The 24,622-nt window shown below is 36.8% G+C and overlaps 1 protein-coding gene across 2 annotated transcripts in view; it reads right to left on the bottom strand.

Annotated features, from left to right (window-relative positions):
- The window catches only part of EDIL3 (EGF like repeats and discoidin domains 3), a 257,033-nt gene that overhangs the window by 129,900 nt on the left and 102,511 nt on the right, over nt 1–24,622 (bottom strand). For both annotated transcript variants that reach the window (XM_055699782.1, XM_055699781.1), the window contains one exon: nt 1,418–1,546. In XM_055699782.1, coding sequence (XP_055555757.1) covers nt 1,418–1,546 — 129 coding nt within the window. The remainder of the gene's footprint in view (nt 1–1,417; nt 1,547–24,622) is intronic.

Here is a 24,622-nt window from a genome sequence, read left to right as displayed (position 1 = left end):
GAGGTAGACACAAAATTTAACTAGATTAAGTTAGGGGGCCTGCCTGTTACCTACATAATTAACCGAGATTGAGAGTGTGCACAAAAGTAATGAAATCGAATATCCATATTCAAGTCTTTGGAGACATTTTCCATTGAGTATATGAAGGACATAATGAACACAAGTAGTTATTTGAGCTGGACTGTATTGGTTCCTGACACTTCAAATTATAGACAAGTATCTAAATGGAGGACTTAATTAAAGTAGACTGGATTTAGTGCTTATTCACTCTGATCTGAATGAGTGGATTTATCTTTTATGTGCAAATGGAACTGGACTCTTGACTGTTTGTTTGAGTTTTTAACCTTCTAACTGAGTAACAGTTGGCTTTCCAAATGCATCAATAACACAAGATTTTAAGAACCATGCTGTGCTTTATTGCACAAAATAAAACACAAATTTGGCACATGGCTTTCTCCTTAGGCAGGCACTTGTTCTCAGTTTTATACACGAAAATTAAAACAGCTTCTATTTAAATGACAGATAATGCAGATTTTGTTTATAAGTTAGAACATGGTCTGATCAGTCACTTGCAGATGAACACATAGCTTTTACGAATTCGTTTTGATCACACAGAACTTCTGATGACATTAATTGAGAAACATGGACCTTTAATTTTCACTATGAGCACAAAAAATGCAACATCTATTTAGTTCTTAAAATTTTTGGTTGGTGAAGTGTAGATCTTACTATATAATTCCCCCACGAGATATTGTTGAAGTTTCAAGATTTTTTTTTTTCCATGTGTCTAATGGTCAGTTCTGTAACTACATACACTAGGATACTGACCTGCTGTTCCCAATCGTGACCTGAAACCAGGAAAACCTCTTCAAATAAATAATATTGATTAGAAAGAGGTCCAGATACTCTATTTTAAAGAGGATTAAACATATATCTGATTTAAGTCTGGAACGTCTACCCTTGAATTTAAGCATTGTGATTCAAATAATTTATTTGTAACTTAAAAATGCATAAAGAAAGATCTAGAAGACCTATTATTCACAAATTTCTTCTCAGTTATTCTTTCCACTTTTGTCTAGCATTAATCAAAACAAACCTACAAACAATTCTAAGATAGGAAGAGATCACTGCTATTTCAGATACGCTCTTCCATTAAATCCATGCTAAATGAGGTTAACTTTCCTTACTGTGCTCTAGAATATGCATAGAAAATGTGCACTGTTTTGTCTGGTAAGTTGGAAGTAATGTCATTTTCTGAAGGCAGTAGCAGTTTTCAGTAGTATTAGCTTGCTCATCATATAAAGGCCAAAGACTGATATACTTCACAAAAATCAGGTCTGATATTAATCCTTAATATTGCAAGCAATAAAAAGGCTCCTATCTATAAATATAATAAAAGTTACCATGTGGAACTTACTGTGCTGGCAGTGAATCCCATTAAATCCCTCTGGACATTTACAAACATATCCTATGAATGTGTCACCTCGGTACGCTTCACTAATTTCACATATCCCACCATTATGACATGGATTGGGAAGGCAGGGTCCTGTGAGATGGAAAAAAAAGAGAAGTATATATACGTACATAATAACAACCATAATAATTTCAGTCATTTATATTTCTTCATTAAAGAAATAAAATCCCTTATGTAGACCTTAGTATTCTACTAACTCACTAAAATGTACCCTTCACTTAGTTCAGATAACTTGGCAGCACAGATTTTTATGAACAAGAAAAAATATAAAGCATGACACTACTCATTAATCACAACATTATTTTTTAATGTAAGAGAAGGCAGGAGACAGAGAAGCTAAATCTTGCTCTCCTATTAAAGATAACAGGCATTCTAACTTTTATACCACTGAGGAAATATGTATTAATCAAATGTGCCTATCATGTACAGTGTGACACGTACGATATCCCTGAATAATCACTGCATGTCAAGTTAGTACTTTGAGGACATCTTTGCTATGGTTTTGGGTGACTTTCTGAATACGTGACTATCTGGGACAGCAGTCAGCAGCTGCTAAACCAACTATTCCTTTTCCACGGAGTGCCTTTTTAGCATATCCATTCCAAGCTGATTTCACAAAGGTCTTCTGACTAAACCACCCCCCACCCTCCAACTAACCACCTGCTACAATACCTAATATTTCAGCAGTGAGATCTAATTTGTTATGTTTGCAATGACTATACATACCTTTAAATAACAGCATCTTTGGAACTGAGGTCTAAAGGTTATTCATTTAATGGCACATGTTAAAAGCCTTTTACATCTTATAATCTAATATTACCTGTAACCTACCTCTAACCAGAAGAAAACACTTTAGCATTTTGATGGGTTTTTTTTTTTTTTTTTCTGTTTCCAATCTCACTTTAAAGAACTGGTGATCACTGACTGGAAAAACCTCATGTGCAAGTTTGTGTGTGAAAACATTTGTGAATTCAATAGTAAGTATGTTATCTGCAAAACTTGCTGTGTACACAGAAAGGTGTTAATCTTCACTTACTGAAATGTAATGTCATAATTATTCACCCACTTAAAATTGTATTAAAAAAAACAAAAACAAAAACAAAAAAAACCCCAACATAACGAAACTCAGAAAATAACTTATTTCTACAGCATAATTTACTGACAATCAACACTAGGAACTGAATGATTTAAACTTAAAGGAGCTATAAGCTTAATGTTTCTCAGGGTCTGCCTATTTATGTTTTCAATTACAAATCCAAGGTTTGGCAGATGCTCACAGCAACAGCACTCATTCAGAACATCACATTAGTGAAAACTGCACTCTCTAAGAAAATACTAATTTGCAAAATATAAAAATTAACAGAATGAGAAGGTTGTCAGAACACATTCCCCAGCTATAATTGCCTGGGTGGTTATAGCAATTTGAGAAACTATCCATGTACACATTTCTATTACAATTTATGCCACCAGTCCATTCCAGGACACAATCTGGCAGAAGTTACACTAGTGTACCTTATTAAACATGGGATATGTCTCACTGAATCCAATAAATAAAAGACATGAATATATAGAAGCTTATTCTAAATGCAATTAGTAGTAAAAAAAAGGCAGAAATCATGAAGATGAAAAGGAGGAGACTGGCTGTTGCCCTTTTTGCCTTTCCCCAACCACATTCTGCATTACACTTTAAATGTAACGGTATGGTACGCTCTTAACTCCAGACTACATATATCACTCCTTTAACTGGGATAGGAAGACTCATGGTTTTCAAGTATCACAGCTTCTCTTTTTATTTATCCACTGTAATATTTTGGGAAGAAACATGTTTAATAAACTGTATTTTTGGTCTCCCAGTGAGTATGAGCTGTGTATCTGTCTTCAAGTCTCTATCAGAGTGCTGCAGTTTGGGGATTACCTGCAGGTAGCCTCGTATGTTAATTATTTCCATGCAAGCGGATCTCTGATCTTCCAAGAACAATAAATCTTTTAATAATTACTTTCTCATTTTGCTTGCTGCTTTCTCCATATGGCTTGTTAAGCACATGTTCAGCATACTTTCATTGATTTGCTTTAGATTTTGCATTTTCTCAGATCAGTCCAAAGTACAAAGGCTTAAAAGGTCATGTGAGGTGCACAGTAATAAACAAATCAGTGCATGCCAGTATTTCTAACTAATCTTAGCCTTCTACCATGCCTTCCTACCGAAAAAAAAAAAACCACACTAACAATACAAACACTTTTTTTGCCTGATTATAGTTGTTATTTCGTCAGAGACATATAATAGCTGTACTTTCAATCTAAATGTTGAGTAATTTTGTTTTCTTTTTTGTTTTGTTTTGATTTTTTTAATAGAAACTGGTAGTTCAAAAATTTTGATTTTTTTATTTTGATTTTGAGAGCAATGAAGCATCTTAATTAAATGCAATGAAACAAGTAAACAACAATCATCTAATTTTCACTGGTTAACATTTATTTCCTAAAAAGGACTTGGGTTAGATTCATCTGCATTCTAAAAGAATGAATGATTGAAACTTTAAAAAGCCTGTATCATCATATCTTGTTTCTTCTAATTCTCCAGAGGACCATACTTACTCTAAGTTCATATATCTTCAGAATATTTAAATTGCATGAACTCTCAAGCATGTGATTTTTGTTATTTTTATGGAGTCTACAGGATCCCTGATGTGAGTTATGCAGGTCTGAGTGTCTTGAAGGATCTGGCCCTAATCCTGCCATCATTCCATTTAAGCATCAAAAATGGTATGTAAGATCTAGGCACTGCTGCCTGATGATAAGAGCTCCCGACTAACTTCTATAGGGATTTATAGGCTTTTCAATAACATTGCATTGAATGCTGGATAATTAATTCCCTGACAATCTGATTAATATTCTCGGTTACTCAGATCTATAGCAGCAAGTTCAAAAACATCCTTTACCAAAAAAATACAAAATCAAACTCATCAACTAGTTTTCAAAAAACAGTGGACTTCGGGGATTTGGTTTTTAAAATCAATAGCAATGTAATGCTTTTGCAGGTAATCTTTAAGTGGTTTCCAACACAAAGAGAACAACAACATTTGATCAATATTAATGAGCAATGGAATTCAATGGTATGCTTTCCAGGCATTTTTATCCATGTTCATGTAAAATAATGTCAAAAAGATTAATTGTGCACGCAAAGTAATAGATCTATTCACTTTGCTGTTCTTTTGAGTCCTTCTTAGTGCAGTTCCAGTGGTATCAGACAATCTAAGTTAGTCCAAAATACATCATTCTGTTATTCAATTGAAATCCCCTGCTGTTTTTGAAAAAATATTGGAAGTTAACTTAAGGCATAGCAGCTTTTAAAATTTTTAGATGCTCTTACTAAAATCTCTGAGATTTTATAGATGGACGAATCAAACAAACACATCCTCAGTAGAGTTACAAAGAGGCTCAAGGCAGAACTATGTGTTCTGTTTTCTTCTTTGACAAGTACAGTCAACTAAAACTTCACAAACACAAAATCTTGTATAGTGCAATACTGAAGTGTTAATTCGATATTTGAGAGAAACCACTAGTTTGTCTACAGCAAGAAAAGCCAGAAAAGCAAGAAGAGCATCGTTTCACCAATAAGACAGCAATTTTTGACAATGGTAATATATACAAAGAGTGAATTAGCCTATTTAGGAAAACTGTTTCTTCATTTTGTTTTGTAAGATATTCAAATTCTTTTGAAGTAATAGGAGTGTTCAAATGCCTTTCTACATTTTTCCCTTGACAGTCTGGAAGAAATGTATTTTTTAAAATACATAGTCTTACTTTGAGCTTCTTTTTTTTTTTTTTTTTCTTCACGGTCCTCCATTTTTTATGAAAATCCAAACAAATAAACAGAAAAAGCCTAGAACATTAACAATCGTAAAGCACATTTACATATATGTATGTCAATGTCATTACCTAAAATTCTGATTGTTGTCATTTCAATTATTTAGTTTTACTATAGACTAGCTGTATCTATATGAGCAAGCTACACACTGCCATGGGAAGGGATGTGAAGAGCAAGAGGGCTGATGCTGAGGACCTGGTGCCCAGAGCATCCTTCCTGAGAAGGGGGTGGCAGAGCTACTCTGGTGGTAGACCAACTCTAGCCTCTGTCAAGGCTTTTTATCGGCTTAGGTTTGTATCTGTATGTGTGCGGTATGACACACATTACTGTTTCCTTTAAGTGTCCAAGATGCATTAGAATTAAAAAATAAATAAATAAATTATTACGTTTCCAGTGCATTATCAAGATGTCTACAGATACTTTGCCAGGCATTTCTCTGATAAGCATTTACCTAGGACTTAAAATGTGACAAAGGCCAACTCTGAAATACAATGGCTAAGAGTGGAGCTGTGTAGCATTAGCTTAGCAATCTCTAAGATATCAAAAATTTCTTATTTGAAATATCAGCTGTAACAGGAAGAAAAAACAACCGACCAAGCCCCTCTCAATGACTTTCCCTTACCACTCCCCAACTCAGTGACAGCCATCTGTAAAACAAGCCATTTCTCATGTTTCCACCATATGGCGTAAGCATTTTTTGTCAAATATAAAATTTGCTTCTGCTTTGGTGGGAAAGACATAAAAAAATAGCAGGCAGTTACAGGTGATGTAGTGAAACAATAAGTCTACATCAATCACACCTTCCTCAACGGTATGATTCCCCATACTCAAAATGTGGTAGCTGCTGTGCTGAAAAGGAAGATGAACATATAGTAAAATCCATCATTTCTTACTAAGCAAGATGAAATTAGGAATACAAAAAATGTAAGAGAAAAAAAAAAAAAAGAAAAATAGACTCCAATGGAGTGATACACACCAAAAAATCACATTTTAAACCAGTAAAATTACAGGCAGTGCAAAACAAATGCTAATGATTTTGACAGTAACTATCTATCCATCTCCTCTTCATGTAGAAATAATGCAACTTTAATGAAAAATACTAAATTAGATATTGACCTTGATATACATCAAGATGAAGACACTGTTAGCTACAAAGCTAATTGCTTCATTTATCTTGTGGAATATTACTGAAGTAGGACTAATAGATAATGTTACTAGACTGATACAGTAAGCTCCAAATCCCATCAAAACAAATATTGGAGTTATCATCCAACTAATAAAAGGTATCAAAAGATTTTACATTTCATTGTAAAAGAAAAATACTCTCTAGTTGCTTGTCTTCATACAACTAGCTTTTCTTAAGTCCCTCTTGGATCTACAGTCAAATAGAGGGTTTTTCCCCTACTGAAGTTAAAAAGTTCATTAGAGATCTCTCACATAGTTTTAATATCAGTAGTTTGAAGTCTTTCCCCACCTGTGCTTTGGTAACACATAATACTTTAGATGATTCGCCTGTGAAAGCAAAGTCTTCAAAATACGCTGAGACAGAGCTCACATAGCAAGAGCTCTTGTATTTTGAAATGAGTACGTGTAAAAGGAGCCAGTGGCACATATGACTTCTTCCATATTCATAGGAAAAGAAGAATTAATCTCTCTGATTCTGCAGCTAGCAGAATGGCACAAGCTTCCCATGATGAAGTAGTTAAGGATTATTACACCACATTAGGCTCAGTGTCCAGGTAATCCAGCACCCTGTCCCGGCTGCTCATCAGTCCCTGACACCTGCAAACCATGTTTATACCACCTATATATGCACAGATCATACACCACCTCTTTTTTCAAAAGTACACTGACCTTTTTCTTTCCTCATCATTCTTTTAAAAACTCAGTTAAATGGACTTTTGAATGGTGTGCCCCTTCCTATGTGACCTTATAGATTTCAAAGTCTGGCAGACACAAATCCGAAATATAACACAGTCCAATTCGGAAGAGACCATCTTCCACAGAGACACACAAACGAGCATTCAAAACCAGCAGGAATGTCCCTATAGGTTCTGACAGAAAACTGCTTTATTGCAGAAAAAGACTGGGAGTATAACAAAAGCTTTTGAGGGTCTTTGATCTTCCTCATATTCGCTGCTTTGCTTATTAATTTAGTATGATTGTGCAAGGCTTACCTGACACAGAAGCTGGTTTTGAATATCCCCAGCTGTGTGCCTATATGGCAGTCGTGATACTTCAGAGACCATTTTAATAATTTGACAGAAATGATTCTGCATCTGCTGAATCCTGGCGATCATTAAATCATACTGAAACACATACTTAGGTCTCAGCCGATCTACAGGTTCAAGCACACAAGCATGACATATCCATTCCAGCAATGCACCGTAGGGAGTTAGGTCTCACTAGATCGTGTATGCCAAGCCTGTGCACCACCTTTGTGGTTAAGACTAAGCTTCTGCTCAAGTATTTTGTAGATTTCACCTGAATTTAGAAGAAAAACTACATTTTCCCAAGAACACTCTTGACATAGCTGGGTCAGAAGAACAGCAAGTTCATTCACTACTTGAAACTACAGCTACATCTCAGCTGCTGCCTTTGTAGTGCTCAATTTTGAGGACATTTGGAGACAGCGTTCCCTTGCAGATGACCTTCAGCCAGAAGGGGCTGTAATCATGAAAATACTTTCTTCTAGTCAACATGCTCATTCTGCCACTTAAACATGAAGCCCCTTCAGTAATTAATGAATATGCTGTAGTCCAGTACTTGCTATTTCTCATCATAGATTTTTGTTTGTTTGTTTTCACTTAAAAGTCATTCTGGGTTCAAATTTTACATCAACATGCAAATATTTTAGGGCCCAACTCCCATTATACTGGTGCATCATCAAAGAAAATGAGAGAGTCCCTCAATTTAACAAAACCTATGGAAGCTGAACATGATGTGTTTTGAACCACCTCATCTTTCAAGTCGTATGAAATGCAGTAAGAACTTCTTTCTGCCCACCATATTTGAGTATTTGTAAAACAAAGAGGAATAAAAAAACTCAATACAAACCATAATAGCTCCTACATATCAATATATTTCATACAATTTCCTTTTCAAATTTGCCACTGTTGATTCTATTTTGCTGTTAGGATACAAATGAATTTTGTATCAACAAATATTCATTATACCTACAGCTTGCTATTTATTTGGTTATTTTAACCTGAAAAGAACAGGCTTTGCAACATCATTTGCAGTTCATGTGGAATATTGATAATATTAATTGATTACTGTACGTTATTTCAGTTAATGTGTGAAAGTAGTAAAAATAATTAGCAGTTACACACACCTTCATCTCATTAACATTCTCAAAATATCAGCTTTAAAAAAAAAAATAAAATTCAGCCTGGCTTATAAGTGAATTAGTACTGTATTAGATGCTATCTAACTATACATTCATTATAAACTAATGGCACTGATCCAGACTTAATTGCACTGTGATTAAATATTTATCTTGTTTTTAATGCAGCAAATGAAGCGTGCTGATTATAATGATCAAGGTGGCTCCATCTGGATGCAGCAAAAGCTAAGGTTCACCCCTTGAGCTCAAAATGCTTTAGGTCATTTCTACACATTTCCCTCTAATTCTATTCTATTGCAATTCTAATTCTATTCTGTGGAGTTCTGTTACAGAGGAAAAATTTGAATTGATGGTCCAGCCATCTACCAACCTTTTAAAAAGTAAATAATTAGAATATTCTCTGGCAAGATGCTGTTTAAACTTGATGGCTATACGGTGCCCTTAATAAATAGCCTTAAGCTTCTCACCTAACCCTTCCATCAACTGAGAATGACAGAATACCTAGATCTGAGGCATGGTCAGCATTAGCAGGCAATGCAGTGCTACTACACAGGGTGAGACCTGAAAATGCCTCAGAAGCTGGAGAAAGTGTTCAATACACAACAAGACATTTTCCCCAGGTTCTTCTCTCATTTCTTCTCGCACTCCTCACCCTCCAAGCTTCAGAACTTTCTTTCCTCATTTTTAAAGCTGTTTTTAAACTCTTTATAATCACCTACATATATGTTTCTGAATAAACCCCACAGTATTCTTCCCCCATTAGTTATCTCATAAACCTAGCAAATTAATGTCAGATGTATTCAGAATCGTTTTCACAGGAGGGTTTTCTCTTCCCAAAGAATACCTGCTTTGTTTACAGAAAATCCAGGGTCAGGGCCTTTTCCTTCACTTTCTCTAACTTTACACTCAGGCAGCAGCATTGCGATTTTTTTCCCAGGTGATACTGTTTCTGTCACTGACTCCTCCCACGCTTGCTGAACCAAGTGTGGGGGCTTGGTTGCTGCACTCCATTTTTTGTGATTTACTTTGTATTATCGTTACATTGAGATTAATTTTCCTACTTGTATTAGAAATATTTTCCAAATCTCTTTTCAGTTGATTCTGGTTCACATCAAACAGAAAAACCTCTGCAGATACAAAGAATCTTGCATTTTGTAAAAATTCTGCTGGAGGACTGCAAAGACTTGAAGAATTTTGTATGTTAAAATATTCACGGAATTATTATAGATTGGGATGTTCAAAAGACTCAGTTCAAAAGTGTAGTTCTGACAAAAATAATGGCTACAGGTTCTACATTGAAAAAAACTCTCCAAATCCATTCTTTATATAGTTGAAACAAATCCATCTCTGTATTTACTGCATTGCTCTGTTGCTTAAGTAAAATACATCCGGCAATAAGGAGCCTATACATAGTTTGTACCTAATGCAGAACTTCACTGCCAATTGGGATTTCTGTGCAACAGTGCTATTTTTGTACTGTAATCCTTGCCATCATATATGAAGACGTAAGTTTTCATTGTTTCACTGCACTGCAAACTGCCAGTGATCAGGACAGCTCAGCCTTTCTTTGTAGTGTTCCACTAATAACTGGAAAATGGAAAAAAAACTGAAAAGATTATGAGATCCTTAATTAAAACACCAAATAGATTAAAATCCAGTTAGTCCTCTTGCTGAGCATTCCAGTGGGAACTAAAAAATGCAACAGTCTAAACTTCTGCTATTCATATTTGTATAAGTCAGGTCCTAATTACTAGTGTTGCATTAATGACACAGAAGTAGCAGAAGAGAATCTCAGAGGGTGGTTATCCTTAGGACACAAAATATATTACAAAGTGATGAAAGAGAATGACTAAATGTGAAATATATATAGTCCAAAAAGGCATAAAGTTGTCCACAACAGAAACCAAGGGAAATAGACAAGACTTACGCTCCAGTAATTTATTTCCCTTCAGGACATAGGACAGAAAAAATACATCCTTTCCTCTTTGCATTTTTTCCCAGTGGTCATCAAACCCTTCCAATTTCATGTACCCTACCCTAAATCCTTTTGAATTCCAGATCCTGTCACTGTTCTCCAGCTCTTACTCCCTTCTTAGCTAGATCATCGTTCTCTTTTCTTCTCATACCCCTTTCCTGCTTCCCATTGCTCTCTTGCCAACTCAGAAAACCACACACTCCATAACCACGCCAATTTAAAATCATCACCTGTGCTTGCAGTTATGTGCCTTCAGGTTTTAAGGTGCACAGCAGAATCACTGGGTGTCTGCTTCCTTTGCACTAGCTGCATCCACAGTACAAATAAAAATTAAATAGTCTTGATTAATGTGATTCAGATGCAATTAGACATACATGGATGAAAATACTGACTTGTTTTAGTGGGTAACGACAACAACTCCTGCACAGCAATACTGGAGATTAGTCTTTTCTGATAAACGATGCCTTAACTTAAAATTCCTTCTTCTGTTACTACACAAAGTGCAGGTGTCATTATTGTCGTTCACGTACAGATCTCTGCACAGGTGAATTTTGCTTTTGGCAGAGCCTCATGCAAGGGCTGGGGCATCATCTGCAGCACTCCCAAGGCCACAGGTACGTTCCTTTACTTCCTCTGGAGCCACACACCCTTTTCAGGTTCCCACCCTCAATAGTGGCATGGGTAGCTTGTCAGACACACCAAACTTTCCTCTGATTCATGAGATTCGCAGATCTGTGCATGGGCATAATAATGGCCATATTCATCTGAGTGGCTTAAAAGATGAGGCCATGAACTAGACATAATTAACTTCCCCCCACCACAGGACAGATGACCTCAGTGCATGTTAATACTCTCTTTCCAATCTAGTCTAATCGGTAGCTGGATACAGTTCCCGAAAGCAAAACAATTGCATGACTCATCTGTTGATGGAATGGAGTCAGGCGCAGAGAAAGTTGCCTGGCTGAAAAATGTGGATGCTGCCGTTGGGTTCTGAATGACGGGAAGTAAGATCAATAGGATATGCTATGGAAACAAACCCACTGCTTCACTAATGTAATGTGTACCTGCATCAAGGATATCTGTAGCTACATGACTTAAACATTGTGAAGCAAATACTTTTATGTGGAATTTCTTAGGAGGTTGCAACACATCACCAGTACTCTGCTACCAAAATTTTAGATAGAAACACGACTTGATGACAAATACATTATATCATACCTCCTGTCCCTGTCCCTGCTCAAGGGAGCCTAAAGCAGAACACTGGCCTGACAGGATCATTGATTTGTATTTTGTTTCAGAAAATGTCCAGTTTTTCAGAGAAGATTATTAGAATGCTTTTCTCATCTAGGAGGTCAAATTAAAAAAGGAAAATTGGGAAATTCCAGGTCAATATGGAAAGATTAAGAATCCGATATTGATCTATTGTCACCCTTTCCCTTACTGTTTATTAATAAACAAATACTGTTCTGCAGTTTTAGCAGGACATAATACTGTAGAAAGCTTGAAACTAATGAAATTCATGAATAACCGCAACAGACTTGTAATATTGCTGTACAGTGTGAATTCATGCTTTGCAAATAAATGTTAAATTATGGTACTGCAGGCAAATTGAATATATAAATCTATATGCAGACCTTTCTGTTCTTGGGCTATGGCTTCCTCATTGTTGCTAGCCATTTCAATAAAACTTCATGAATTCCAAATCCTTTCTCAGATTATTTGACAGAATTCAAATAGCTTCTAAAGTATATAAAGGTATAATTCATTTTAATATTTCTTAGTAATAGACAACTAGTCATTCACAGAAGCATGTTAAATTTTCATAATTGTTATTTTTATCAGAACAGTTGTCATACAACCGCAACTCCCATGGCAGGCAGGCAGTGGAAGTTGTGTCTTGAATAAGCAATTAATTTACATTTCTGGACAGGACTGTGAAATATTCCACTCTTTTACTTACGTCCAGTCACACTGATAATTTCAACTTGTCAGTTTATTACTTTACAGCACTGTGGATCTTATGTAAATATTTTTGACATGTTTGGAAGTCTCATAGTATTTACTCATAAAGAGGACTACTGAAGTCAACAGTTTCATGTAAGTACAAAAAAAAGGGTAAAAAATAGTTGTTTCCAGAATTAATATTTTTAAACACTACAGTTGTATAGATAAGGTAACACAATACAGCAGAAGATAGCTGAATACTACATGTCATTCTTTCTTTAAGCCTAACAATGGGCATTCATGCTCTGAGGTAAAATACTGTTTATCTGAATGAGCGGGTAAAAAATGAAATGCATTTTAATTAAAGTAGCAAAGGCTTCAAAAGATTATACAATAAAAAAGAATCTATTCAATTTCTAAGACAAAAGAAAAAAGGGAGGTCTTGGCTCTGGCAAATGGTCATTAGCATACGGAAAGTCAATCTATAAGAGCAACAATAAGAATCAGTAGACATGAATGAAGTGGCAGATACTTGTTATTGCCAGAAATGGTCTAAGAAATCGCTGTATATGTGCAGAAATCCCCATATCCCTGTCCAAGTGAACTCATTTGATTAATATTTCTGTCCCTAAAGCAATATATGTTCTTTTTGTGATAAGAAGTACATCTGGATTTTACCTGTAATGTTGCTTCAATGACACTTTTTAAAAGGGCTCTTTAGTCTTGGTCAATGTTAATGGCAGACAAGCCTTGACTGTTTATCAAAATATAAATGCCAAATCTTCAACATTTTATTTCCCTGTTCAATTTAGAATAGACTGAAAGATATTCTCAGCAGTTCAGTAATACAGCTACTCAGAGCCTGGCTAGATGGTCCCTTACTGGTAAATAGTACTGACTGAAGCCAAAGTAAAGACAGTTTTGGATAGCAGGGCTTTTTTTACTTGGTAGAGTTTTGTTGGTGCTTTTTTTTTTTTTTTTTGGGGGGGGGGGGGGGCAGGGGGATTAGTAATGGGCAGAAGAACCTTATTTGGATGGGAACTGGGCATTGAATCAGTGGCTAATGAAAGAGATTCATGATAAGAAAGACCAGATGGAAGAAAACAACTCACCTCAGCTCTGTTTTAAACCCTGCTGTTGGTCCTCCAGGGCACTTAATTCCATTTGCAGATAATTCCATTATCTGTCAGGTTTGACATTTCCTAGGCTTTGATGCACTACAAATCCACAACAATGTAATGGTACTATGCATGAACATGACGGATAGAATACTGCTGTTTCAGACATGGAGAAAAGCAAACTTGTCTTAATGCCTGTCCCTTTCACCTATCAGTTGGTTCAATAAAATACACTACCTGTATCTACAAACCCTCCCTTCCTGAACTCTACGTACCTACATCAGAAAAAGATCCTCAACCTTCCATCTTTCCCCGATTATAAAATCAGTCACAAAGGAGCCTGAATGTAACTGAAGTGCCATGTTCTCTCAGTTCAGCCATGCTCTCTGCTAGTTCACCACATGCCACAGACCTTCCCTTCGCACTTCCTCCTCTCCTTAGCAGCCATCCAACCTGCTTACGTTTAGGCACATGTATAAGTTCTTTAACACCCTTACCTAATATGGTATGAATTACTGAAAAGGCAGGACAACGATTCTGGTTGTAAGAATTAACTTTTTTTTTTTGTTGTGCAAGATTACCAAGAATCAGCACAGAAACCCAGCATCAGAGATTGCTTGCTTTTTACTTAAACAAGACTTACGAATAAAAAACGTATTTATTTAGGAACAGGAGATATGAAGTGACAGCAAAAGTTACTAGAACAAACATACAAGATACGCAACTGAACTTATCATTAAAGACTTTCCTTGGCTGTTTCAGCATATCTGCAAAATTGTAAAACTGTAGAGATTATGCAATAGGGTCATTACCATAAGAGTATTAGAGAGGGACATTTCCCATTTATCCTGCTGTAAAACATTATAAGATAGGGAGCAATAATAATAATAACATATAGGGGCAATTTGTTGTTGGCTTTCAACTTAAATTTCTGCTTCTCTTCTTTCTCTTCCTTATTGCACCAAACAACGCTAGGACTGGACGGTACACAGCATGAGCTTGCAATACCTACACCTTTCCATTACTTTGTAACCTGATTAATTTTTCTGTTGTTTCTCCATCTATTGGTTTTACGATATTCTCAAATTAAGGCTTTTCTGGCACCCTTCTTCGAACATGTCACTGGAGCACAGCAATCATATCAATGGTACAGGGTACTTCAAAGTTTCACACTGGTTAACTTTGCTCTTAATCTACAAATATTATGTTGAGGTAGTCAGCACCAAGAGTGTACACCCACCTCAAAGACCACTAGATCTCAGCAAACCTCATCACAGCCATGCTGTCTTATATAACTATAATTATTTGTAGCCTGATCTTTAGAAACTTGTGTCAGTACAGTTATACGTGGATATAGCTTTCTGTAGGCTCAAAATCTCTGAAGCACAGAACTTTGAATGTGCTAAACATATATCCTGGATGGAAATACCATAATTGAATATGAAGAAAAACAAATCACAAACAATACAAATCAACAGCTTTACAAAAGTTAAGGTTCTAAAAACCTCAGAAGAAAATTCATAAATGTGTGCATACTCGTATGTGCATACATGCCATGATACTGGGCTACACAAATCCAAAATTCATTTGTGGGTCCTTCCTGTAGGAAGCAGACAAAGGGTTTTACTTAAATTCAGAGTTTCTTCCTAACTGATATTAACCATGCACACTCTCCTGTAGTAAATAGAGAAAATGTGGGAATAGCTGCTTTCTGTTTTAAATATCTAACTTACTGGGATAACTTGTCCTCTACAGGTTTGTGTTCCACTTCTTTGACTGCAAAGACTGACCTAGACAGGACTCTTCACTCTTGAAGAGGAAATGAGGATGAGATAACATCTACCCATGATGTTGCTACACTGCTACCCAGAAAGAAGACTACTGCCCAGATAGTCTTCGCACAATTTAGTGTTGAATTCACAACTGCCAACAGTGAGGATTCCAAACTCATATATATGCAAGAACTGGTACTCATAATGTATATGGTACCACTAAAACCTTATTATTTTGGGTTACAATGTCTGTCATGGAAAGGTCTGGTTCATTGTTCATACAAAAAATAGTTAACATCTTTAAAAGCACGCTTACTTTATAGTCCTTAACTTGGCTGTCATTCTGCAAATGGGTCATTAGTCATTACTTCTTTAGCCTCCTGAATGAATGCATAATACAAAGCCTTAGTTACTCAAAACCACTTGAATTTACATGGAACAGAAAATGAGAAAAACTTCTTCCTCTTATGTTTTCACAGTCAATCTAATGCTTTAAAGACGGTCATAACACAGTTTAAAACCAACATAAGCACAAAATAAGACTCTTTGGAATGGTCTTTTTGAACAGAGTCCTTTCCATCATGCTTGTTAACCTGCTACCAAGTCCTCAGCCAACCACTCACCACTCCTGTTTGTTTTGCTTTCATCATTATTTGCTCTTTTTTCACTTTCCACACATCTAATGCTTGGATGGGAATTTTTGGACTGCTTTAATCCAATTTAATTACACTATCTCACCAAAGATGACTGGGGGTTTTTTTGCTTCACTCCAGGTTTTGCTACATGTCTCCACCAAATTCCCCTTCCCGCTGAGAGCACACACGGCACTACATGGCAATCAGATCAAGGATTGGAACTAACTGAACACAAATTCTGTTGAGGAAATGGTTAGGGAGGAGGCTGCTTTCAGCCTGAACAGCCACCTGATGCAGCTTAACATGTAGCTGCACAATTGCTAGCACAAGCGAAATGGAGAGAGCAAGAAAGCATGAGTAGATTGGAAGAAGGAACGAGAAATAAATGGCCTGCGTTGAAGGAAACAAGTCTTCAGAGAGCAGCCAACCCAACACAGATCAGCCCACTGCAGCCTTTCCCTTTCTGTGCACATATTCAGACCCACTCACTCTGTGCCCATGTGCAACTCATTAATCTCATTTCTTTGCTTGTCAACTCCCTTCTCCCTCAGCCATTTCTCGCCTCAGTTTTCACCATTTCTTAGATAAAAATCCGTCTGTTCTAACAGGAGAGGATTTTGTCATCTGTTCTCTGCCATGGTTAGCCTTTTGCCATATTTTCTGCTGTGCTTCAGTTCTACTTGGAAGTACGGAGAACTCAAGGAGCAACAGAGTACACTGAGATCCCTGGAGCAAAATGTACAGTAGTTTGTTCTTCTTCTTGCTCTTCGTCATTCTTGGTCCACTTCAGAGGATGAAGCAAGCAATAACAAATAATAATCTTTGATTATTTTATTCACATGACCCTGTCTTAACTGCTAGTTCTTCTCTCTGTTGAATGAGGGTCTAGACACTTGCAAAGCCCCTTTTTGGGGAATACTGCTTCCCAGAGAGAAAAGTACCTAAGTAAAGCTACCCTGTTGATACAGACCTGGTACCAATAGACAGTGCTGACATTGCTGGAGCCTGAGGCAAAGGTGTTGCTTCCCCCCCAGAGTGACATTTCCATCTGTTCTGCTCCCTGCTCTCCCTGCCGCAGAGATGCTTTGATAGTTGGCATGGCAGACTTGACTTCACCCACCTTCAGACAGCAGTATGCATTGCTGGTTTCCTTGTAACAGGCTTCTCTACTCTGTTAGGTTAGGAGCTGTCTCTGCACATTGAGCATGAGCTACGCTCACCTCCTTGGCTGACTCTGGACCCTTCCGCGGCAGTAATAAAAGCAACCTCTGACACTGCACTGTGAAATTGCATGTCCCAGCTCCAAAGTATCAGAGCAGAAAGGTTTCTCAGTAGAACAGCTTTGAGAATCAAAATGGGCAGCAGAACACCTTTTTTCCTTAACCTCATTACGGGAAACAGTGAAACAATTTAAGCTGAGTTCAGCTTGAGGCAGATGCCTGGCATGGAAAACTTCTGTCTCAAAGTTCAAGTGAGAAAGTGGTAAGCAAGCAAAAGAAAATGTTCACGACATAAAGCAATAGTTAGTTTAGGGGATACTATATGATCTTCCACTTGTATTTGTACACTGGGATGAATCTTGTGTATTCACCACAAGTATCACTCTCTAAAACAATTAAGATTATGGGAAAACACCCATCTATGAGTTTCTCAGATACCTGCCACATCAATAAGTTAATCTCAACTTCCTAGCATGCTTTATGTCTAATATTGAGAAGAAGTGAGCGATTTTGCTGAACTGAGTTATTTTATGATGTAAGGACACACGTTCACTAAGGGATAGGCTGAAATTACTAATTAATTTCCATTCCTGACCTAAGCAAGATGTCCAGCTTTTAAATGTGACAGCCGACTGTAATAGCCTTAAGTGCCACCTGATATCTAGAACTATTTTTACCCCACAAGCCTCATTTCCATCAGAATAGGGTTCAATGTGACCTTTATATAATGTTCTGATTTAGTCTATATTTTTGGGGGGGATATATGGAAAAGTAATTAACAAGTTAGCTCAAGGGACTGAAAAATAAAATGTGTACTTCAAGTAGAAAAAGAACAGGAATTGTTACAAACGCTCAAACCAAATTAAGCAAGCGAGTAAATCTCTGTTACAGACCCTGGGGGAAAAACAAATCCTTTCCCTTAGAATAATACAGAAAGATGCTTTCCCTCTCTGAAATGTGTGAAGCAGAATAGCTTTGCATAGCACAGCAAAATTATTGTGCCCCTAATGACAGCCTGAAAGCATGCTGTCACAAAACTGCACCACTTTGGATGCTGCTGTACAGCGGGCAGTGAACTGAAGTCCTTGAGACTAGATCAGATGCACTTTCCAGGTCTTCAGTGTGCGAGAGTAAGCAGATAAAATACCAACTTTTTGGAAAGTTTCATTTCAATAAGCTAGGGACACCTGTTTATTTTCTTTTTTTCTTTTCTGATCATCATCAAAGGAGTTACAATTTCAACTTCTGGCAATCAAGAGAAGGCCATTAGGGCATTATTTTCAGGAAGAAGAGATACCCTTTATGAAATTCAATTTCATATCAACAACCAGTTAATTATTTTTAAGGCAAACGTACTGTATAGTTAGCATATAAGGATATACAGATAATTCCTATGTAAATATTAATCTCAGTAAGATCTCAAATGTTTTTCATTTGAACTCATAATGTAGTTGTCTGAGAATGAACAACATGTTGCCAGCACTTCGACCAACTGGATCTCCTCTACTCTTTGATGAACAGGGTAGCACCAAACAGTAACAGCATTTGTTGACAAGAAGGAAGGAAAGACAATGAAAAATTGGTTACAATATGCCTGTCGTCAAGCAAAAGACCTATCTAATATTTGAATCATAGAATCACAGAACGGTTTGGTTTGGAAGGGACCTTTAAAGACCACCCACTCCCACCCCCCTGCCCCGGGCAGGGCCCCCCCCTCCCCCCACCCCCCTCCCCCCCCAGCCCAGGCTGCTCCCAGCCCCGTCCAGCCTGGCCTTGAGCCCTGCCAGGGACGGGGCACCCACAGCTGCTCTGGGCAGCCTGGGCCAGTCTCACCACAACAAATTTATTCCTCATGTCCAATCTAAATCTACCTGCTTTCTAAACTAATATCAAACTATTCTAAACTATAATACAAAGGTCGTACTGAGCAGAACCTTCCTACCTCCCACCATAAATAGTCATGAAAAATCAGAATCTTTACAATTTGATATTATGAAATTAGCTCAAAATAAAAAGAAATTTGGACAAGGGAAAACCTGGGATTTTAATAATTTTATGTCTAGTGTTTTAAATCTATGAAAAGTGATAACTCAGCAAATATCTAAATGCAAGTTTGTATAGAACAAGAAAAAGCACTTGTTTTTTGCCAAAAATATGGCTCAGAATTCCATTCTGTTTTGGTTTTGTTTTTTTTTTAAACTCACCATGTCCCATGGACAATTTTATTTCTGAGGAACCAATAATTTCACTGGAAAATTGAACAAAGTTTTACTTATAGCTAATACAGGAGCACATACTGGTTTTTAATCTACACATAAGTAAGTTTAGCACTTCTGCCTGGCAAATATATATTAAATACATGGCATTATTGCCTCTGTCCTGTCGATTTCCAGAGGTCTAGAATCCTCATAAGGGGAAAACCAATCCATCACACAGGCATCTTTTTATGGAAGCGAGTACATAATTTCCATTCTATAATACATTATAAGCTAGAAAGTAGGTGCTGGCTTCGCTTTGCCATTTCAGCATGTTACTCACAAGAACAGTCAGCGTGTGAGCGTTGAACTAGGAGGAGAGGTAGCTTTGTTGAAAATTGTTTTAAGCCTAATGTAACAGCTTCTATTGGATGTCCTGCCTTTTGGAGCATTGCATCTAAGAAATGTTTCCTTGTGATTTTATGTGTTCCCTTCCTCTCCTCAAGGAGTCTGGGATAATTTCTAATGATATCAAAGAGTCATTCTTCCAAGACACAGTGAGGGAGAGTACAGCATAACATGCGCCACTTCGTTCACTTGCCTTTACATGCCGACATGCCTGAAATAATAAATACATGACTCATGCCACATGTGTAGATGGGATAAGAAACATGGAAACAAATCTCCAAGAGAACTGCCCTGAGATTTTCCTATCTTGCTTTCACAGGATGCATGAGCTTTGGGTAAAACTACTTAATTGATCTGAAACTCAAAATGAAATATTGCAGAAGTGGATCAAAAGAGAGCATTTAGATGTCTACAACAACATAAAATCATAGGTATTTAACTGGAATGGGAAAAAAAAAAAAAAGATTGAGATCAATACTTATCCAGAAGTAGGGCTAAAGAAAACCCTGTTGAAACTGTGAGGATCATTTGAAAAACTTGGTTTAGCTCTAGTGAAAAAGCGTGCGAAAAATAAGTATGCTTTGCCTTAGATGAAATATGTTTAATGAGTTATAATTACAGTTCATTAGACTGAAGCATTCTGAAACTGAAGGAAACCCTGTGAAATACCATTTCTATAGAGAGAAATTCACAGGGCATTTATTATTTCAGGATTAATAATCTTCAACCTGGTGGTTACAACAATAAGAGTGAAATTTTAGTAACTCCACTTCTACGAGATTACTCATGGAGGGTGTTGTCAGAGAAAGTAGACTCGATCCCAAAGAGCAAAGTATGGGAAAGAATATTGTTTTATTCCTTTGAATGCAAAGAAAAAGCAATTCTAGTTTTGATCCCAATAGGAAGTCAACTTAAAGTTTATAATATTTATATAATGTTTATAATCTTCATAACATTAATGTAATAGCTGCAATTTATCCTACCTCATATTCTTTAGTAAGTAAAGGTACGGTTTGGAAAAATACCGTGTTCCCCTCCAGATAATATTCTCATCTTTTCTCCCCTGCATCTGTTACACTAAATGCAGACTCTCATCTCAAGAGGGTTTAGAAGACAATCATAAAGTACTTGTAACGATTTTGAATGCTAAGTGACGACTTCTGGGCCTCGCAGCTGGCACATATATACCTCCTTCCCAGTGCTAATAGATCAGCCCTAGAATCAGGAGGTTAATTACACTCCACTAAGATAAACATCACGAACTGGCAGAAACTTGGTGGGGGTTTTTTTGTGGTGGTTTTTTTGTTGGGGGTTTGTTTTTTTTTTTTTTTTTTGGAAAAAAGCAAAATCTGGTAGCTGATAAAACTTGCTTACTGCCTATACATTTGACTGAAATTACCACTAAAGGCTCTAGGTGACTGAAGTGAAGCTTTGGATACAGTTTCTGTTTATTTCTCAGCACCCTTGCGTCTTGCAAACTACATGACTGCCTTCCTGCTCTAAAGAGGTGTCTGCTTTAAGCAGGACACACAGCTTTGAAAATGTCAATACAATCTGAGAAATAAGCTGTATTAGAACAATCCCATAAGAATGGACTAATCTGTTACCTTCAAAACAACATCTGGTCATATCTTAAAAGAAAACCAATAGAAACTCTACATTATGAAGCACCTGAAAAGTTTGTATTGCTTATTAGATTTTAGAGATTTAAATTACTGTTATGTAAAGAACGACTGCACTTTATTCACAGATCTTCCTCTGGAAAAGCTCAAACAAGGAATATCTTTAAAATAAAGGTTTAAAAATAACTTCATTTTTATATGCATGCCCTTCATCACTAAATTTAGAACTTTTTTCCTGATCTTAATGCGACATTCTGGGTTTTATTTTGATTCCCTCAGGAGCAAGATAGTGTGCTATATTGTTAAAATTTATATTGTGATTCTAGGCTGCACTTTCACTGTACCTAATTTAAGTTCCAACTGAGCAAGCAGATGCTTAAACACATGCTCACAAAAACAAGTCTACTATACATTGACTATTCAGCTACATACTTCATTGCTTTGCTGAGGAAGATCCAAAACAAGCTATGTACATCTGTGCAGAAAATTATTGTTTCATCTTACGGAATTTCTAACAAACAGTATCAACACTTAAATACAGCTTATTTTGATCACAGCCACATTTCATGCAAATGTAGAGTTGGGTTATACTGTATTAATACCTAGCAGAAGAGTTTAAGATCCAAAGTTTTCTATTCAAGGCAGAGACTATAATTGTTTTCCCAAATGTGGAATTTTTTCATTTGAGTAGGGAAAAAAATTCATTCTGTGCTCAGAGAAGTTTAGTCAAATTAATTCCTGCAAAAAGCTTCAGACTAATCAAAATTTTCCCAAGAAAATAATTGCTTCAAAAATAATTGCTGAAAAATCTAATCATGAAGTGCCAATGTCCTAGAACCAGACTAAATAACAGAAAGCATTATTTCACTTACTCCTGCAGATATTTAGTCATGTTCCCTTGTAACATAATTTCAGTTGAGCAGTTGAGATTTATTTGTACAAATGTTTACAAATATGTGTTTTGTCTCTTAATCTTCTGTGTACCATTTATGCTAGAGGCATTTGTTCATCTGTCCAAATCAAAGAACAAAAACATTCTGGTGCTGTACGTTTGTGTATTTCTAGTTGTTGATTTGTCTGTGTGGAAATATCTATCTGCATTGCTGTACCAGTGCAACTCCCACATGTATAGTCTTACAGAGAACAGCATCCTTTCATGAAATAACTAACAGGAAAAGGTCATCAGTCCTTCCATTAAGAGTTTTTATCCAGAAAGTTACACTGGTACAGCTATTACCGCATAAATAATTGTGGCACATTTTTAGATGCCAATAAACCCAGAAGGACTGAGAACTAGTTTATAACAATAAAAATAACAGCTAAAAATTAGGTGCAGCTCATTCAGCTGACCACAAGTAACTGATTTGAGTTTGAAACATATCTGATCAAGTATTGGGGGAAAATATTTGAAAAAATACTGGTGTAAATAATGTTATAGATAATGGGTCAATTCAAGGAAATCATAAACATTTAGGAACATTCTGTGATGGAGCAATGCTCAAAGACATTCATTGTAAATTACTGGCTGAGCTTTGTTGAACACAAGAATTATGTGGAGAAGTAAACAAAGCAGTGATACTGCGGCAGAATGAAACAAAGCAGTCAGAAGTGATTAAAAACAATTCATTTAAACAAATGCAAAGTAAACAAACAATGTCATCTGGCACCCCAAAAGGCAAGGGCTCCTGAGGAACTGAATATAGAATCTGTAGGCTTTTGTGAAACTATGGAAATTTCCAGCTGGCAAGTAACCAAGATCTGTAGTGGAGCCCTGTGGCTGTCTTAATAAATTCCGCTTTTCTCCTTCCACCCATTTCCAGCTGATGTATCTGGTTAGCTTGGCCAGCTCACAGTTAACAGGCTGTCACAAAAGCGCCAGAGATGTTCCAAACGCAGAAGGAGGCCATATCTTCATGAGACACTCCACTGGTCATAACAGGAATGACGGTTTTACAATGCACAACCACAGCAAGATTCCCTTGAACATTGCCACGGTGTGTTCATATGTGCCTCTAAACTATCCCTACAAAACGTGCATACAGAAACCAACTCCATAAAAGGAAAAAGGAGTGCTTTTTTTTCTTTCCTATGTAAAAAAATCTCCTTCTGTATCTGACACTTCTATTGAACAGCTGCAGTAGGTTTCTATTAAGATATTTTCCATGAAAACTTTAAGACTGACAGATCTCTCAAGAAACAGATAGTTGAAGGCTGATGCTTAATAATTATTATACTCCTCAGGGGTGTCTTAGTACTCTACAGTTCTTTCTTCCTTTCTCTGTTTTGCTGTGTTTTTTCTCATCTCAGTCATGCCTTCTGTCCATTCCACTACTATCTTCACATTAAAAGGTCCCTTTTGCTTCTTTCTCTATTCAGTGCTAGTCTTAACTACTCTCCCTCTCTAACATTCTACTCTTGGCTTTGTTCTCTGTCCTTTCATTTATTATTCTACACTGTACTCTAATTACTTATATTGCTCTCAAGTTGTCAGTTAGCATTGTAAACTGTTCAGTCCTTCCTTGCCATCCTCCTTTCTTCATTCACTTTCCTTACCTTTTCTCTTTTGGTCCTCTGGAGACGTTTACTTCTTTTAACAAGCCACTATAAAATGACTCCCTAGTTATTTGATGTTTTAGCTCACTGAGTTTATACAACTCAGTGCCATTTCAAACACGTTAAGCTGTTTAGTGGCATTCCTCTTTTGTACACTGTCTTCTTTTTCTTTAAATACTCCCAAGATAATGGATTGCCAATTAATTAGAAATAGTTAATCTTTGCAATAGAATAAACACTACGTGTTCGTGTCTCTTGGGGAGCTCCTAAACTAATTTTTATGACTGCATTGCTAACTGTTCTCACTACTTGGCAGCCTGTCAATGGAAATAAAAGCTCACTGAGCAGATATCCAGGCCATAGTTTGTAGAACATTTTCTTTGATCAGGGTGCTTCTGCACCTCCTTCCCTTCCTTCACTGCTTGCTCCCAGGCTGTGCTGTCTTTAAGGGTGCCAGTTTTGGGGGTCACTCAGATGACTGAGCTTCCCCAGCAT

Source organism: Falco cherrug, chromosome Z (assembly GCF_023634085.1).
Source record: "Falco cherrug isolate bFalChe1 chromosome Z, bFalChe1.pri, whole genome shotgun sequence".
Taxonomy (NCBI): domain Eukaryota; kingdom Metazoa; phylum Chordata; class Aves; order Falconiformes; family Falconidae; genus Falco; species Falco cherrug.
The sequence above is the reverse complement of the archived record's forward strand: the minus strand, read 5'-3'. Positions and strand labels throughout refer to the sequence as shown.